General features: G+C 43.8%; 6 protein-coding genes across 7 annotated transcripts; 3 read left to right on the forward strand and 3 right to left on the reverse strand.

The window, feature by feature from the left end:
• Positions 1 to 443: 443 nt before the first annotated feature.
• LOC108072409 (ell-associated factor Eaf) lies at positions 444 to 1,219 on the reverse strand. 2 transcript variants are annotated; one of them, XM_070284714.1, is made up of 2 exons: positions 1,081 to 1,219; positions 444 to 954 (listed from the first exon to the last, which is right to left on the reverse strand). In XM_070284714.1, exons 1-2 carry the CDS (start codon positions 1,090 to 1,092, stop codon positions 586 to 588), a joined length of 381 nt encoding a protein of 126 aa, XP_070140815.1. In that variant the 5' UTR covers positions 1,093 to 1,219; the 3' UTR covers positions 444 to 585. The 2 variants fall into 2 exon arrangements, with proteins under 2 accessions (XP_070140815.1, XP_017019002.1); XM_017163513.3 differs by having other exon boundaries at positions 1,084 to 1,177.
• Positions 1,220 to 2,627: 1,408 nt separating this feature from the next.
• On the reverse strand, positions 2,628 to 6,883 carry Oda (Ornithine decarboxylase antizyme). The gene is given in 4 exon segments (XM_017163570.3): positions 2,628 to 3,994; positions 4,061 to 4,112; positions 4,114 to 4,270; positions 6,562 to 6,883. Coding segments are annotated over 4 exon segments (792 nt in total). The 5' UTR covers positions 6,615 to 6,883; the 3' UTR covers positions 2,628 to 3,464.
• On the forward strand, positions 4,673 to 5,724 carry SmD3 (small ribonucleoprotein particle protein SmD3). Its single transcript, XM_017163571.3, has 2 exons — positions 4,673 to 5,154; positions 5,431 to 5,724. Exons 1-2 carry the CDS (start codon positions 4,836 to 4,838, stop codon positions 5,565 to 5,567), a joined length of 456 nt encoding a protein of 151 aa, XP_017019060.1. The 5' UTR covers positions 4,673 to 4,835; the 3' UTR covers positions 5,568 to 5,724.
• A 3,137-nt stretch (positions 6,884 to 10,020) lies between the features above and the next one.
• CCT5 (chaperonin containing TCP1 subunit 5) lies at positions 10,021 to 12,569 on the forward strand. Its single transcript, XM_017163520.3, has 3 exons — positions 10,021 to 10,241; positions 10,752 to 11,733; positions 11,796 to 12,569. The coding sequence occupies exons 1-3, from the start codon at positions 10,134 to 10,136 to the stop codon at positions 12,332 to 12,334; spliced, it is 1,629 nt and encodes a 542-aa protein (XP_017019009.1). The 5' UTR covers positions 10,021 to 10,133; the 3' UTR covers positions 12,335 to 12,569.
• EndoG (Endonuclease G) lies at positions 12,465 to 14,211 on the reverse strand. The gene has a single exon (XM_017163525.3). It carries the CDS (start codon positions 13,513 to 13,515, stop codon positions 12,580 to 12,582), a length of 936 nt encoding a protein of 311 aa, XP_017019014.1. The 5' UTR covers positions 13,516 to 14,211; the 3' UTR covers positions 12,465 to 12,579.
• Positions 14,212 to 14,965: 754 nt separating this feature from the next.
• Positions 14,966 to 17,012, forward strand: Cyp6a22 (Cytochrome P450 6a22). Its single transcript, XM_070284536.1, has 2 exons — positions 14,966 to 16,164; positions 16,517 to 17,012. Exons 1-2 carry the CDS (start codon positions 15,099 to 15,101, stop codon positions 16,948 to 16,950), a joined length of 1,500 nt encoding a protein of 499 aa, XP_070140637.1. The 5' UTR covers positions 14,966 to 15,098; the 3' UTR covers positions 16,951 to 17,012.
• The last annotated feature ends 145 nt before the right edge of the window (positions 17,013 to 17,157 follow it).

Below are 17,157 nucleotides of genomic sequence, written 5' to 3' on the forward strand. Positions count from 1 at the left end.
ACACATGTCCAATTTTCGGGCTATAAACGGGGTCAGCGAAGAGAGCTGGCCTATAACAGTGGATATCGGTTAAGCGATCAGTCATATTTTGGCAATAACATTTTTTGCATATGGTTTTTATAAGTATTTTTTAACAAGAAACCTAATTATATCATTTAACACATAATTTTGTACAGCCTTTCTTGTATTCTATTTAAATCTTCAAAATGTTTTTGATATTCATCTTTAGGGTTCTTTGTTATGTTTTGGAGTTAAGTAATATTATTTGTGTAGAAAACTAAATTGGATTCTCTTCCATTAAAATATTTTCATTATAATGAAATTATGTAAAATAGTATACCAATATAATTCCTAATAACTAAAGTATAACTTTTAAAAATTCCCAATATTTAGGTTTACATCCATAACTTTAGTTATTTGAGTTTATTGTAAGTTAACGAGTGTTTACTGTATTGCAAATTCGTGTGAGCTTGACTTTTAGAGCTCTGCTTTTATTATTTTTGGCATACGGAAGGGTACAGCTTACATACACATAAGTAAGTAAGGATTTAAATAGGAATCAACTCGGCCGTAAAGCTCCTCTCTCTAGTGGCGACGCGATCCTGCGTGGCGTTTGTGGTGGTGCTTGGAATTGGATCTGGCCTTCCTGCTGGAGGAATGGTGGCTCTTCTGATGCTTTTGATGGTGGCTCTTGCTGTGACCATGCTCCGAATGGGCCTGCCTGCCCTTCCTCTGGGAGGTGGATTTGGCCTGGATTTTGTGAGCTGCCAGGTGGGGTAAATGCTTTCCTGGCTTGTGAGACTCCTTAAGTCCATGATGCTTCTCCTCGAGATGCTTGTGATGGTGCTGCGACAGCTGACGCTTGTGGTTCAGATGATGATTCCGTTGGTTATCCTCGTTTAGGGGCTGCATGGCCAAAGCCACGGCCACGAAAAGTATGGCAAAAACAATAATCTGGAATGACCATCAGGGTTATATCGAGTAAACATAATTGAAGGGGATTGAAAGTGAATTAAATTGAACTGCCTTATCTCACTTCCGACGATAAGATAAGTTTCCGCCCCGTGGAACTAGACTCACCACCTTCAACATGATGATAGCTTCGGGATGGTATAGTGACTTCAAAGCCTTTGTGGTTCGTGTAAACTCAGCGAACTCGAAAACTCGACTGTTTTTCGGTACCACTGCCGCTGCTGGTTATATCGTTATCTGGCTGAAGCCCCCATATATGTATATATATTTCGTTGTCTCTTTCGGAGCGCCAGAGTTTTATCGCCCATAAACTGACTAGACGAACAGACGACGGACACTGAGCAGCAGGGAAGGAACAGCTGTTGGCTGATTTCAAAGCCGAGATTAGCAGAGAAGAGTGTTTGGAAGCCCCAGCTTTACAGTTCGCTGAAAAATGAACTGACATTTCTCATTATTCTATTATATGTATATATATGTTCATAATATATAGAAGCTCTTTCAGCTGAGATAATTTCTGTTAGCTGATAAAAGCTTGGGTCAGCAGTCAATATTTAGTCAATGACTACTTTTTATGGGGAGTACTAAGAGAAGAAACAATAGAGGGCCTTTCAGCCCCGTAAGTTCTTTTCATTTATGTATACTTCTGATCTAGAACCATCCTGCAACTTGTCTCTGACTAGATCTTGGTGATTCTTATACCCTTGCAGGGTATTATAATTTTAGTCAAAAGCTTAAAAGACAATGAAGGAGCCATTTCCGACCCTGTAAATCATATGTATTATTGATCAGCATTAACAGGAGAATCTTGTTGGAGGAAACAAATTTTTTATCAATTTTTTCAAAATTTCATAAGGGGTTACATCATTAAAATTTTAAAAAATTGGCCAAAATTTTGATTTCTTAAAATGTAAAATGTAGTATGCAGATTTATTAATCTAGAAAAAACTAGCACAAAAACACTTTCCAAATTGAATTTGATGCTTTTTTAACTGAGTTATAATATTTTTTAATCTTTGATTTGTTCAAAAAAATAAAATCTATCAAGGATACAAGGTACATTTCCTACGCCATATTTCATATATATTTTTGATAAGCATAAAAATTCAAGTCGATCATGATTGCGGATTCATTAAACTAATTAAAACTAACTCATAGCTAATTTTCGAATTGAATTAGATCCTTTTTGGCTTAAAATTTCATTCTATTTTCATTTGTGAGGTATAAAATCAACCTTGAAACTTTTGAATTCCCACAATTCAATGACGAATTGTGTTTGTTATCAAATAAATAATTTTAATGATGACAGTTTAAAAATTATATAGCCCCTTTCCTTTCTGATAACGCACTGCTTTCTAGGGTCCCTAGAGAACCAAGAAGACACAAACCTATATGGTGCATATATCGGTTTAAAATAATCTATCCACTATCTGTTTATTTATTCATTCAACTAGCCCTTAGGCTGACTTAATTTGCGGAGCACTGGAAATTCCTCGAGAAGCTAGAAAGAAAAGACGATCTTGGCTAGAAATTTAATCAGCAGACCGAGACCCACTCGAGATATTGTTCTTGCAAACAATAATAATAATGCGCATTACCCCTGCGCGTCATAAACACATACTCTTACACATGTTAAAATAAATCAGACCAATACTTGATACATTTTGTTAAGTCATATGTTTTATTATTGGAATCAAAAAAATTAAGCATACAAAAAATATTGGAATAAATAAAAGTGGCTTGCTTGGTGTGGAATCTATTGATTAATAAGTTTATTTATATTGGATATATCGTAAGTAAGTGTATCTGAATTTGCTGGCGTATATAAAGTAGTTGATACGAATATGTGTTTCTCTTCATTTCTGACCTTCTTCCATCTTTCACTCTTTTTTCTTTCCCTTTCTTATCGCTTTAGATGTACAAAAAGTGAATAAAAATATATGGTAAATATATTCTAGTAAGAAACAAATGGGATTACAATTACAAATATATACGTTTGAATATAAAGTATGGAAAAAAACATGAAGAATATTAAGTGAATATAACAAAAAGCGAAAACATAAAGACAAAAAATATTGATTCACGATTAAACTTAGGATTAATACATTTTTTTTAGCATTTTTCTTATTTTTAATTTTTTTTTTACATTTTCTATATTTTTTTTAGGGTTGATTATAGATGTTGTGTATAATAATAATTTACGATCAGGCTCTTAACGTGGCTGGCCATATACATAATTGAAAGACTACCTCCGTGGGCAACTTTAAACGATTTTCGACTACGTAAACACCAAGAGTGAGGATAAAGATTGATTTGCTTGTCAATGAACACATTGTGGGGGCTCAATATGTCAGTTGAAAATGGAGCTACTATATGGATTTGCGGAAACTACAGACTTTGGATTGTTTACTTCGGGTTAGTGATGTTTTTGTATTTTCTGCTGGTAACTAGCTTGCTGGTGTTGTCGCGAAAATCGTCCCCTTTCTGCCGTCGAACTACTCCTCGATGTTGTAGAAGAAATAGTTGTTCTCGTTATCGTTGATGGCGGCCGGCGGAGCCTGCGGTGCCTTCCTGGACAGAGGCTCGAAGCCCATGAAGAGGAATGCCTCAACCAGGCGAGCACGGTCCGGCTGATCCTTGGCCATGGCCATTACGATGCCGTCCACCTCCAGCTTGTCCTCAGCGAACTCCAGCAGCGAAATGAAGGTCTGCTTGGAGCCGGCCGGCGGAAGGTTGTTCGGTAGGGCGACATACAACAAGTTATTGACTGGGTTCAAAATCGTATTCCAATTGGTGTACTGGTCCTCGGTGACATGCAGCTTGATGGAAATCTGCACCGGCTGGTCGTGCTGCAAGATCTGGCGCAGCACCTCCTGGCAGTCATCTTCCGAGCACAGCGAATGGATGTCGGGCTGCGACTCCGAGTCGGAGCAATCCGACGAGGAGGACGACAACGACGACGCCCGGGAGCTGGTCCCGTAAAGGCTGCCACCAGCCGAGTCGACCGAAGACTTACGGCTGTAGCCTGCAACACAAGAGACTTGGTCTTCACAGGAAGGCCTAAAAGGGGGACATCAGATGCTATACTCACCCGTTAAGAGCGATGCCCTATCGTGATCTGTTCTGTGGTGGACAGGGACATCAGGACCACCACAGAGGCCCTACGCCGAGAGAGATGCGGTAGGACTCAGTTGACATGGTCGTGGCGCAAGAAGAAGTGGAGATGGTGCGGAGCTTGCCATCGGCAATACCGCTGTCATTAAACTCTCTTCTAACGAAGCCACTACTAAACACTGGGTCGCTGTGGAGAGATCAATTATTAAATAAGTGCTGTGGACACGGGACAGTGCTAGCTCGATTTTGCAGCGCCTCCTAACCCTTAATATCTTGAGAACCCATGAAATCTACAAGCTTTCCCAGATTATTTACCACATCATGTTGAAACGATTGAATTGTCGGCTGAACGTCGCAATAGCTGTTGGCTAACTGATGGCCACGACGGCAAAGCAGAGATCTTATCAGCAGACATAGCGACAGCGGGACAATTAAATTATTTCGTTTTTTACGACGCTCAATTATTTGTGTTTATTTTTCGAAGCGATAAGATACGCGCGCCCTATCGGCACTGCGATAGATAGTCATCAGAAAACAACCCTGCGCTCACGAGGGAATTTCACCACACCATGGCGGTGCTTGCCAGTTTTTGGTCACATTAACTTTGGGATTTTCAACCGTGCAAAGAAAGCCACTCTCTTATAAAACGCCATTTGCAAAAAAAAATTATTAAGATTTCAAAGCGGCGTGGACGTAAAAAACTATACAATTTCCATAAAACTCACTTAAAAGTGATATAAAATCAGTGAAACATGTCTATTGGAGTGCCCATCAAAGTGCTGCACGAGGCTGAGGGCCACATAATCACTTGCGAGACAATCACCGGCGAGGTGTACCGCGGCAAGCTAATCGAGGCGGAGGACAACATGAACTGCCAGATGACACAGATCACGGTCACCTACCGGGACGGGCGTACGGCCAACCTGGAGAATGTCTACATCCGTGGCTCCAAGATCCGCTTTCTCATTCTGCCGGACATGCTAAAGAATGCCCCGATGTTCAAGAAGCAAACGGGCAAGGGACTGGGTGGGACGGCGGGCAGGGGCAAGGCGGCTATACTACGCGCACAGGGTGAGTCGGGCACTTTTAGCTGTACTTGGCTTAATTTCGTGCAAAAACTGTCGTAATTGAAGGAATAAGAGTTTTGGTTAAATGAGATAAATTAAGAGTGATAATATTATTTTAAAAATGTATCTCATTATTTAAAGATACCTAATTCAAAGATCAGAGTAAATTAAATAAAATATAAGCAATCTTTATTCATTTTCAATTACGACAGTCTTGTGTCAAGTTAGCCTGCAATTTCCTTGCCCCACTGCAAGTACTAAACGTTTATGAACTTTATAGCTCGTGGCAGAGGAAGAGGCGGGCCACCGGGCGGCGGAAGAGGCTCTGGCGGACCGCCGGGAGCTCCGGGCGGCGGCGGTGGACGCGGAGCCTGGCAGGGAGGACCAACCGGCGGACGTGGACGCGGCGGCCTGTAGGAACCAACGTACAGCTCCTGGCCAAGGCATTTTTAATCTCTAAGTTGCGGGCACTATTATATTATTAGCGGGCGGGCTGAGACTTCTCCAGAGTTTTTGTAAAGTATTTAATAGGCGAGAAAGTGCCGTAAATACAAAATGAACTTGAATTTGAAAACGCAGCCTCGTTTCCCTGGGCAAATTTGCAGCTGGAAGGAGGGAAGATTAGTCGCCAAACACCAGAGGACGCTTACAAAGGACTTTTGCCTCATGAACACGGATATTGTCGTCGCCTTTCGAATGTTATACAAAGAGAGCAATTCCATGACAGTATTACAATCTGCTTTAACTTGACTGTCGACGGATAGCTCTCTTCATTTCACTATTCGTGGAGATAGCACCGAAACAGACAGGACAACGGACGTGTTAGGTCAGACGGGAGGACGGGGTTTTGGTTAGTGCGGATTAGTCTGATAGAGCAACGTCGAATATTATACAAAGAGAGCAATTCCATGACAGTATTATTGTGGAACTGGACTGTCGACGGACAGCTCTCTTTATTCACTTATTCGCATTTAAATCTGAATACGTTCTAGGTGTTAATCGAACATACATTCAATTGTGGTGGGGACGGCACAAAAAATAACGGATACGCAAAGCTATATTTACTATATGCTCTCAAGTGTGTGTATATTTGTTGTTTGCCGGCAGAGTTCGGTCGAAATATGCCAGGCATTTTGTTGTTTTCCCTCCTGCCACGCCAATTAAATCAACAAACTGCGCACTTGGCAGCGGCCTGTGAATTGAGCGAAATAGAGGCCTGAATGGGAACAGAGAACAGGCTGCACAAATCGCTCTTAATGGATGCAATTTATGGTAATGGACGGGCAGTAAATATGCAATGTCTACGACATGGCATCATCGATCGAATCGACGGCACGTGCAAACGTTATTGAAAGCGCTTCTGCTCTAGTTGTTTCCATTAATTGGGAAAAGGGATTTGTATCGGACGTACCCCTGGATGTTCGGCTGGCTCTCTGGCAGCGGCATGTCGCTCGATGTCGTCATGGCCAAGTTAAATATTTGTTCGGCTTGAGGATTTATCACAGCTGCAGTTCCACTATCTAATGTACAATTATCTGGGCTTGTCTTGTGTGTGCCTTGCCTATCACAGTTGCGTTGCTTTCGGTCCTGCGCGACGGCGCTTAAAATTCACATCGAAAAGATCTGTATCTGGCCTGGTTTCGTCTCCTTTGCTCTGCCTCTCTCCCTAGTGGGTTTCTCGCTGATCTGTGAGGTGGTGCTGTGCTTTGGGCGTTTGTCTGGCGACTGACGACATGCAAACGGTGGCGGCATCATTTATGTGATTAACTCACCGCCACTAGGAGGAGGCCCCTCCGAGATATACATTCTAGTCACCAGATATACGTATACACAAGGCGGGTACAGTCGGTGGTCGGTCAGATATGGATCTGAATTTTGAATGGGGGTGAATCTTGTTCCAAGGTTAAATAGAGCCCCTCCTGCCTCCACCCCACAGACGGCGCTTGTGTGCATTGTGCTGGCGAATTGCAAACAAGGCGCAAATAATTCGAATTAAAAACGCCGGCGACGGGCCCAACATTTGTATTTACAAAGTTTGGCTGTCTGACTAAATAACACGAGGAACTATGACTAAAAATATCCACAAAATAAATAAGCAAAAAAGAAAAAACTGCGGACTTTCAGTCGAGTTCAAATTTATGGCACGTGTTTGCTGTTTTTTCGGTTAGTTTGATAAACAAAAACAAGAGCTAATCAATATATTAATGTTAACTGGAGCTATAACAATAAAGCTATTAAGATAGCGAGACAACGAAAACGTGAAGGGGTCGATATACCAAAAGGGTAAAAAAATGTGGCGAAAAAAGGCAACGTGACGTACTGTCTGTGCGCCTTATGAATATATGAATGCTTGTATTCAAACAATTGAGGTCAAAGCAATAGCTCTAACGACTACTCTTAATAGGCAAAATAAGTAGGATTTTGTGAGTGCTGATAAGGAGCCAGACTTTTTTGTGCCAAATTCTTTGAAATTAGCTTATCTTGGCAAGACTAATAAATCACTTTTTTATAGGAATGTATAGGGATTTTTAAATAGATTTTACCAGAGTAGAAAATCAAGTTATATATTCTGTTAAAGCTTTGTTATACAATTCCCATTTACATAACTATTTTTGTTTAGATTTCAAAGAAAAAAGGGGATTAGTAGCAATGCTCATTAAAATATTGTTATAGAAAACTGAGCCAAGCGGTGTTATTTTTATATCCTTTACTGTTTCAATGAAAACGTGTGTGTCATTGCGTCTTTTTGTTGACTTATGAAAGTATTTGTTTCTACATCTTTCAGCGCTGATCACGTGTCGCCGGCAAGAAATACAAAACCTATCTGTAAACTCTTACACAACAGATTTTTGAGGGGGAAACCTTGGGGGCTATAGCTCCTCTGGCAGTCGAAATTAGGTAAAGACAGAACAAAGGATGTCATATAGATTGTATCCAGATAAAGAGGCAGGTGATAAGCGTAACGTAAATGGATGCCTTGTGTAACCACATCACAAAGTAACGTACTAACCGTACAAATATTAGGGGGATCAAGCCACTCACTATCTTTAGACAAGGGAAAACAGCAGTAAAAAGTGTACAAACAGTGAGCGAGATTTGAGGCAAACTCTGGGGGTAGAAGATGTCATAAAACAAACACGGGCAGTGGAATATGTACAATATGTGCTATAACAATAGAGCCTCCGATAAGAGATACGATCTCTGATAAGATTAATGCAAACGAGGGGGAGTGAGGCGGATGCGAAAGGAGGGCAAAGCGGATGCGGCGAAAGAAGCTGCTAGAAGCGATGACCCAATATCTGTCGTATACAGTTGTCTCTCTCCCACCACCATGTATCTCGCTTGCCACATACAAAAACAAAGCAAAATGCATTGGCGAGTGGAATTTTCCCTTGTTTACCACAATTACTCTCCCGGGTGTGAGTGTGTTTTCTGTGTATATATGACATAATGATGCATGCAGAAATGAAAAGGGAAGCATTTTCTAGGCACTTCCAAACTTGGACCCAATGGCGAAAAACCGTAAAACAACGGTAAAGACCAGTTTGTTGCAGCGAACTTAATCCAATTTGATTGCATAAGGCATAAGACTCGCTTGGGTAAATGCCAAATTCCAATAAGAAGCGAACCTGGTAAACAAAGAATAGAGAAACACACACACACATGTTTGGGGTTCTCCACTTGGATGGGGTCAAACTGTAAATAAAAGAGCGCAGCGTTGCCAGATTTCACAGCGTGATGTGTCTCTGGCGCTAATTAATTAATTAAACAATGCCTGCAAACAAAGAGATTAATAAGATTTTATGCCGAGCGGATGCTCTTCAAGAGTGTCTTGTTATTTGTTTGTGTTTACAATCAACAAAAGAAATCAGAATCTGCCGCCAGGGTGGCAACGCAGAGCGCCATCTTGGCCCGAAAAACAACAAATAATAACGCAAAAATAAAGTAAAAAATTAAATTTCACTGTGTTGGTTGAAATCAATTGTTTACTTTACTTACGACGTGCCACCACACACGGGGGCACAGATTTCATTGTTTTCTCAGTTCCTTTAGTAGATTTTTTCTGTGTGCGTCACAGATTGCCAGAAAAAATTAACGCACACAGCTGCACGCGCACGACTGTGTGTGCATGTAGGTGAAAAAAAAACCAACACCGATTAGCGGGATACACTTAAATTTACACTACAAACCACTACAACCAAGACCAGCCACCAATTGGAAAGGGGTCGAGCACTGCGACTCCACACACTATTTTTGATTTTTCATTTCTTCGCACTACAAAATCGACTTGCACTTTTTCTCTTGTGTGTGGCGACCAGTAGGAAGCCACTACTTACAGTTTATTATTCATATTGGATGGCATTTTCACTTTTAATGGTTGCAATTTAACGCACGAAAACAAGTTGAACTCAGTTGGTGTTTTGAAGAAAACTGGCGAAAATTCCCAACTGCGGCTGTGACGAAAACTGGCAAAAATCCCAACTGATGTCATTCCGGCTTTTTTCCGTCAAATTTAGCTTCTAGCTTTTTTAGAAAATTAGCTTACTTCGAAAAAATAGCTGCGATCCATTGTATCGTCTTACGACCACTTTTTCGAGGCTTATTGACCACTGTATCATGAGAGCAGAGAACATTTTTTTATTTCTACTCTTATTCGAATGCATAGAGCGCTATATAGTCGACTTTAATGAAGTCTCTAATTAATGCGCCAGTGTCATACGGCTATTAGAGCGCCATATAGTCGTCCTGCTCGCACTTGTGTAAAACGCTATTGCGCTGTAAAATTATTTTATAGCTAATACTTATAGCTACTTTTTCTAGTTCTAGCTATCGGAGCATACAAAAAACTCCAACGAACTATACAACACTACCGTTAGGTTTGACGTTTTTTAGTACTGCCGTATCGTTTTGAAAGCCAGAAAAAAACTCGGGAAATAATCTTGGAAAAACGTGCGAATCCTCAGTCTTTTAAGCCCGAAAACCATGAGCGCCTTTCCCGGAACGTTCGCCTTCGACGAATATGGTCGCCCTTTCATCATCCTGCGCGACCAGGAGCGCCAGAAGCGCATCACAGGAACAGATGCCATAAAGGTAAATGAAAAAGGGCCCTCTTGTCTGCAAGCGAGTGAATTCCGAGTCCTTGAGGAGACCAGGATCAGGGGATATCTTGGAAAAGGCATTCCGTGACGCCGTTCTCCGCTGTGAGCCCCAATAATGACGCATCGTCTGTAGAATGTTCCAGATGTTCCCCGAAGCCGGTCTAGAAGTGGCTGGCGGTAGTTGATTATAATGGATATATCAGGAATATCCTGTCTGAAGTGTGAGCCAAGAGTTAAAATGTGTGTTTATCCACCAACTGCACTGTGCAGTTTAAATTTAAACAAACCTGACGTCACTTGGCGATTTTGAGGTTAAAATGCCGCACAGATGTTTTGCTGCGTCTTGCCGGCTGAGTCACGCGCCCTGTGAAAATTGTTGATTTTAAGGGGAAGCGGGGAGGGAACTCGCTTGCAGGCTTTAAATTCCCTTTAAAAAGACAATGTACTCGCCATGACCCGTTAGATTCCAGACTAATAACTCCCCCTTCTCTCTCCCCCGCAGACGCACATTATGGCCGCCCGCCAGATCGCCTCCACCCTGAAGACCTCGCTGGGTCCCAAGGGTCTGGACAAGATCATGGTCAGCTCCGATGGCGACGTGACCGTCACCAACGACGGCGCCACCATCATGAAGCTGATGGAGGTGGAGCACGAGATCGCCAAGCTGATGGTGCAGCTGTCGCAGTCGCAGGACGACGAGATCGGCGACGGAACCACCGGCGTTGTGGTCTTGGCCGGAGCTCTGCTGGAGCAGGCAGAGGGTCTGATCGATAGGGGCATCCATCCCATTCGCATCGCCGATGGCTTCGAGTTGGCCGCCCAGTGCGCCATTAAGCAGTTGGATGCGATTGCCCAGCCCTTCCCCGTGGACCCCAACAACAAGGAGCCCCTGGTTCAGATCGCCATGACAACCCTGGGCAGCAAGATTGTGAACAAGTGCCACCGCCAGATGGCCGAGATGGCTGTGGATGCCGTGCTGAATGTGGCCGACATCGAGAAGAAGGACGTGAACTTCGAGCTCATCAAGATCGAGACCAAGGTCGGCGGTCGCATGGAGGACTCGATGCTGGTGAAGGGCGTCATTGTGGACAAGACCCTCAGCCACTCGCAGATGCCCAAGGAGCTGAAGAACGTCAAGCTGGCCATCCTCACATGCCCGTTCGAGCCCCCGAAGCCCAAGACCAAGCATAAGCTCGATGTCACCTCCGCGGAGGATTACAGGGCGCTGCGCGAATACGAGCAGGAGAAGTTCACGCAGATGGTGAAGCAGGTTAAGGACGCCGGCGCCACCCTGGCCATCTGCCAGTGGGGCTTTGACGACGAGGCCAACCATCTGTTGCTGCAGCAGGAACTGCCAGCTGTGCGCTGGGTTGGTGGTCCGGAGATCGAACTGATTGCCATCGCCACCGGCGGTCGCATTGTGCCGCGCTTCGAGGAACTTACCCCTGAGAAACTGGGCAGCGCCGGTCTCGTCCGGGAGATGGGTGAGTGTCTGCTTTGGCTAAAATCAAGGGAAAGGAATTTAATTTGTATTTCTTCCTTCCAGCCTTTGGCACATCCAAGGACAAGATGCTGGTCATCGAGGAGTGCAAGAACTCCAAGGCTGTGACCATCTTCTTGCGCGGCGGCAATGCCATGATCATCGCTGAGGCCAAGCGCTCCATCCACGATGCCATCTGCGTGGTGCGTTCGCTGGTCAAGGATTCGCGCATCGTCTACGGCGGCGGAGCGGCCGAGATTAGCTGCTCTCTGGCCGTGGCCAAGGAGGCCGACCAACTGTCGACACTGGAGCAGTACGCATTCCGCGCCTTCTCCGTGGCCCTGGAGAGCATTCCCCTGGCCCTGGCCGAGAACAGCGGCCTGCATCCGGTCGAGACTCTGTCGGAGCTGAAGGCCAGCCAGGTGGCCGAGAAGAAGCCCAGCCTGGGGGTGGACTGCATGCTGACGGGTGATTCGGACATGAAGAGCCACAACGTGGTGGAGTCGCTGCACTCGAAGAAGCAGCAGATCCTGCTCTCCACGCAGCTCGTCAAGATGATACTCAAGATCGACGACGTGCGTTCCAAGAACGAGGGCGGCATGTAAATGCAGAGTCCTCGATCCACTAACACCGCACATCAGCCTGCACCCGACAGATTTCAGATTCACATCCCCCTCGCCTTGCTATCTCTCCTCACGAGCAACACCCGCGCAGCGCCTCATCTCTATGTATATCTGTATTACTTGTTTACTTTTATTAATCCACAAGTTCTTTGGAAAAGAAGAAAAATTACATTAATCGAGGGGCTATCCCTGGTCAAATACACTAAAACCAAACTAAGACTCTCCGGCTAGACCTTCTTGCCATTGATGGTGGCCAGTTGCTTGCGGTTGATCTGGTCGAAGAAGAGCAGCCCCGCGGAGCGTTCCACCGTCTCCGGGGGCACCTGGAACACGCTGATGGGGGTATCGTTGCTGATCACTTGGTTGGGCATCACATAGGCTTCCATGTGGAGCTTGTGGTCGGAGGACTCGCCCACCACCACCTTGTAGAAATGAGTGGGCACGGCCACCGTGTTGGAGCCGATGACCTCGTACTTGACGTACATCTTGCCGTCGTCCTCCTTGCGTGGCAGGTACAGTGGACCCGTGCAGACGTACACGTTGGCATAGATCTTTGTCAGTTTGCGGACGTGCATCTCGAGAGTGTTCCATGCGTCGCGGTTGAATCCCTGACCCACCTGGGGCGCCATGTTGGACAGGTAGAAGGTCTCCTCGCAGTGCTTCTGGTGCAGCCGGTGGTTACCCGCGGCAGCCATGTGTCCGCGATCGTAGCCGGATCGCCGGTAATCCGTGTTCTGCGACCGGAAGAAGGGGTGTATGCTCTCGTCCTGCTTGAAATCGCACTTGGCGCGGTCCACGGCATCGTTTTTGGCCACGGATTCGGCGGTGAGGTGCTCGAACACCCAGTGAGGCACTCGGTTGCGACGATCATAGGACAACACGTAGTCGGAGTGGGAGCGCACGTGGTCCAGTCCAGGGAAGCCGTATTTCATGATCTGACCAATCCGGGATGGAGTCGCCGCCAAGCTCACATTTCCCTCCTGGGCAGGAATCAAGCTGGCCGCCGAAACGGTTCCAAATGTGGGCAATCCCGGCAGGCGAGAATGACTTGTGCTGCAGTCGTCGTTGTTATGCTTCTGCCGCTCCACCTGGGCGCCCAGGTAAAAGGCGCCCATGGCAGTGGCACTTAGGGCTAACCACCTGCCCACTTGACGCCCGCTCATTTTTATTTTAATTTAAATTTTAAATCTAATTAATAAATTTAAAAAAAATTTGGCCAAGGCAAAAAATAACGACAGCTATTGCACAATTCAGGTACAGTGTGGCCAGAGTCGCAGACAATTAAACAATATTTAGTTATCGATTTGCTTATTGAATAAATTAATTTATCAAAATTAAAATAAAAATAAAAAGTGAACACTTAAGGCCTGAGACATCAGTTGTTTGGGTTAAAAAAAAAGATTTGTTTATTGAAGAAATTAAAAAGTTGAAGACTAAGAATTCCAAGTCCAAGAACCTCATCTTTTCGAGTTAAAAAAACAATATATAAATATAAATTATTGAAGAAATTAATTAATCAAAAAATAAATAAAAGTATATACTATTGAAGCCCGCTCATTAAATTTAACAAAATTTACCCAAAGAGTGTATCGTGACCGAAGCCGAAGCCAAGAGCTAAGGACACCAGTTGCTCAGGGTTAAAAATAAAATTAAAAAATTGAATTCTTTGTTGAAGAAATTAATTAATGAAAATAAAAACTAAAAGTAAGTAAAACGAATCACAAGGTTACAAGAACAACATCAAGATCAGAAAGTTTAAATTTTTGACATGATAAAACATAAAATAAAGCATTTTTGAATTTAAAATAAGAACCTTTCCTATTAAAACAAATAAATAAACAAAAATAAGATATGACTAGAGAGACTAATGAGCTATATATGAAAAGGGAGCTGCTATTTATACTTAAATCGGGTAAAAGTAGACACTTAAGGCATGGCAAGCTGTATGTTTGAAAGCAGCCAGAATTGGGGCAGGCTTGTTCTTTTCTTTGTAAACCCTTACAGGATATTATAATTTAAGTCAGATGTTAAAAATCTTAAAAATTAACAACAGTTTTTATTTAAAAAAAAGGTCCAAATTACTGAATTTCGGTCTAGTTATTATGTTTAAAAATTTTAATTTTCCCAAAAATTATGGATAAATATTTAGATTTAAATGCTCCCTTGAGGGTAATATAATTTCAGCCAGAAGCTAGTAACACAGTGAATCATTATTAATCATAAATATTCTTTATCAGCATAAAACATTTTAATTAAAATTAAAAAATAAAACGTTTCCTATGTAATTAGTCTTTTTTTTTTTTAACTGTTTTACTTTCGCTGTTTATAATTTAATTGTAATAAATTGTAAATATCCTCTTTAAGAGTATATATTAAATACAAAATGTTTATTCGAATTATAATTTTAAATTATATTCTTTTGTGGTAGGTCACAGCAGCTAAAGCTCCTATATAAACCATTAGCTAACTTTCTTTAACTAAAAAATAAATAGTATATATTTTTTATTGATATTTCTTACACTCCCCTCTGTCACCTGCACTCGCTCTCCGTTTCCAGCTTAAAGCTCTCCGATCCGTGACTCGATTCCACATTGTTCCACTGCAAGGCGGCTTTGGTTTCGACGAGGTTATCTGGTGGCGGGCTTGTTTACGTTGGGATTGCAGCTGATTAGAATAAACCCGGACCGGAGCCACTGCGTGATCATTCGGTCGTTTGCTTAGTTGAAAGTGAAACCTCATAACGAGGATGCTGGACGTGGTGGCTCTCCTACTGATCGCCCTGGCCGTGGGCTTTTGGTTTGTGCGCACGCGCTTCAGTTACTGGACCCGTCGAGGGATCAACAATGTTCCCGGCCACTTTCCCGTGGGCAACATGGAGGGTTACAGGAAGACGAAGCACTTCATTGACATCGTGACGCCGCTATACGAGAGATTCAGGGATTGTGGAGCACCGTTTGCGGGCTTCTTCCTGATGCTGCGCCCAGTGGTGCTGATCCTGGACCTGGAACTGGCCAAGCAGATTCTGATAAGGGACTTTGCCAACTTCGAGGATCGTGGGATGTACCACAATGAGCGCGATGACCCGCTGACGGGCCACCTGTTCCGCATCGATGGACCCAAGTGGCGTCCGTTGCGCCAGAAGATGTCGCCCACCTTCAGTTCCGCCAAGATGAAGTACATGTTCTCCACGGTGTGCGAAGTGGGCGTGGAGTTGGGCCAGGTGTGCGGCGAGCTGGCGGACAATGCCATGTGCGGCATCCTCGAGATCTCTGACCTGATGGGCCGCTATACCTCCGACGTCATTGGGCGCTGTGCCTTTGGGGTGGAATGCAACGGCCTGAGGAATCCGGAGGCGGAGTTTGCCGTTATGGGCAGGAGAGCCTTTGCGGAGCGACGGCACTGCAAGCTAATCGATGGCTTTATCGAGAGCTTTCCCGATCTGGCCAGGATGCTGCGCATGTGCCAGATCCATCAGGATATCACGGACTTTTATGTGGGCATCGTTCGGGAAACGGTGCGCCAAAGGGAGGAGCAGGGCATAGTGAGGAATGATTTCATGAACCTGCTCATCGAAATGAAGCAGCGGGGTGAGCTCACCCTGGAGGAGATGGCCGCCCAGGCGTTTATCTTCTTTGCAGCAGGCTTCGATACCTCCGCTAACACCTTGAGCTTTGCCCTTTACGAGTTGGCCAAACAGCCGGAGCTGCAGGAGAAGCTTCGCCTGGAAATTGATGAGGCCTTGAGGCTGCATCAGGGGGAATTCACCTACGAGTCGATGCAGGAACTGCGCTACATGGAGCTGGTCATAGCAGGTGGGTCATCATTATATTGAAAATAAGCACAAAGTATAAGCTAATCTTTGGTGTTTCCAACAACAAATAACTTCTTGAAATCCATTGTTTGCTTTGCTAATTTGTTTATCTAATTTGCAATAGTAAGTAGGTTTCCCTTAAAAATCTAGAAAACTTGAAAGCTCTAAAAGATGTTAGACTTTTTCATAAGATTTTTACTTTTAAATTGAAATTCTACACTGATAAATTTATTTGCCTTAAATCGCCCTAAAAAACTCGTATATTTCCTATATTTTGTAAAGATTTTCTTAGGTTTAGGGCTATTTATTTATTAAACAAAATCAATCAATAAATATATTTATGATTCCTTTAGAAACCCTTCGCAAGTACCCCATACTCCCGCAACTCACTCGGATCTCCCGTCATCTGTATGCCGCCAAAGGTGATCGTCACTTCTATATTGAGCCCGGCCAGATGCTGCTGATTCCTGTTTATGGCATCCATCATGATCCTGCCGTGTATCCTGAACCCCACAAGTTTATACCGGAACGCTTTCTGGCCGATCAGCTGGCCCAGCGTCCCACTGCCTCCTGGCTGCCCTTTGGCGATGGACCACGCAACTGCATTGGCATGAGGTTCGGCAAGATGCAGACGACCATTGGGTTGGTTAACCTGCTCAGAAGCTTTCACTTTAGCGTCTGTCCGCGCACTGAGACCAAAATTGAGTTTGTAAAGTCGAATATACTGCTATGCCCGGCCAATGGCATTTATCTGAAGGTCCAGGAGCTGAGCCAAGTGAGGAGATAGTGTTCTTTTGTACATTTTTAACCGATTTAATAAAAAATATAATAGATTTGCTTATCAATCTACGTAGTTGACCTTTTCTTGAGTAATCTAGGTTAGTTATTTGATTATTTGTTGCTCGGTAATGGTGCTATCTACAAGGTGTGAACATGGATTCTCTTGGAAAGCACTCGGGAAACTCGTATTTCACCAGGTGAGAGCCTTATTTCC

The sequence above is a fragment of the Drosophila kikkawai genome, chromosome 2R (genome assembly GCF_030179895.1).
Source record: "Drosophila kikkawai strain 14028-0561.14 chromosome 2R, DkikHiC1v2, whole genome shotgun sequence".
NCBI classification, from domain to species: domain Eukaryota; kingdom Metazoa; phylum Arthropoda; class Insecta; order Diptera; family Drosophilidae; genus Drosophila; species Drosophila kikkawai.

What these genes read in the sequence shown, in the direction of transcription:
- SmD3 (XM_017163571.3), top strand. Translation starts at nt 4,836, where the DNA reads ATGTCTATTGGAGTGCCCATCAAAGTGCTGCACGAGGCTGAGGGCCAC. An exon ending in GGCTATACTACGCGCACAGG is followed by an intron (nt 5,155 to 5,430) that starts GTGAGTCGGGCA and finishes TGAACTTTATAG; the next exon opens with CTCGTGGCAGAGGAAGAGGC.
- CCT5 (XM_017163520.3), top strand. Translation starts at nt 10,134, where the DNA reads ATGAGCGCCTTTCCCGGAACGTTCGCCTTCGACGAATATGGTCGCCCT. An exon ending in CAGGAACAGATGCCATAAAG is followed by an intron (nt 10,242 to 10,751) that starts GTAAATGAAAAA and finishes TCTCCCCCGCAG; the next exon opens with ACGCACATTATGGCCGCCCG. An exon ending in CGGTCTCGTCCGGGAGATGG is followed by an intron (nt 11,734 to 11,795) that starts GTGAGTGTCTGC and finishes TCTTCCTTCCAG; the next exon opens with CCTTTGGCACATCCAAGGAC.
- EndoG (XM_017163525.3), bottom strand. Translation starts at nt 13,515, where the DNA reads ATGAGCGGGCGTCAAGTGGGCAGGTGGTTAGCCCTAAGTGCCACTGCC.
- Cyp6a22 (XM_070284536.1), top strand. Translation starts at nt 15,099, where the DNA reads ATGCTGGACGTGGTGGCTCTCCTACTGATCGCCCTGGCCGTGGGCTTT. An exon ending in CATGGAGCTGGTCATAGCAG is followed by an intron (nt 16,165 to 16,516) that starts GTGGGTCATCAT and finishes TGATTCCTTTAG; the next exon opens with AAACCCTTCGCAAGTACCCC.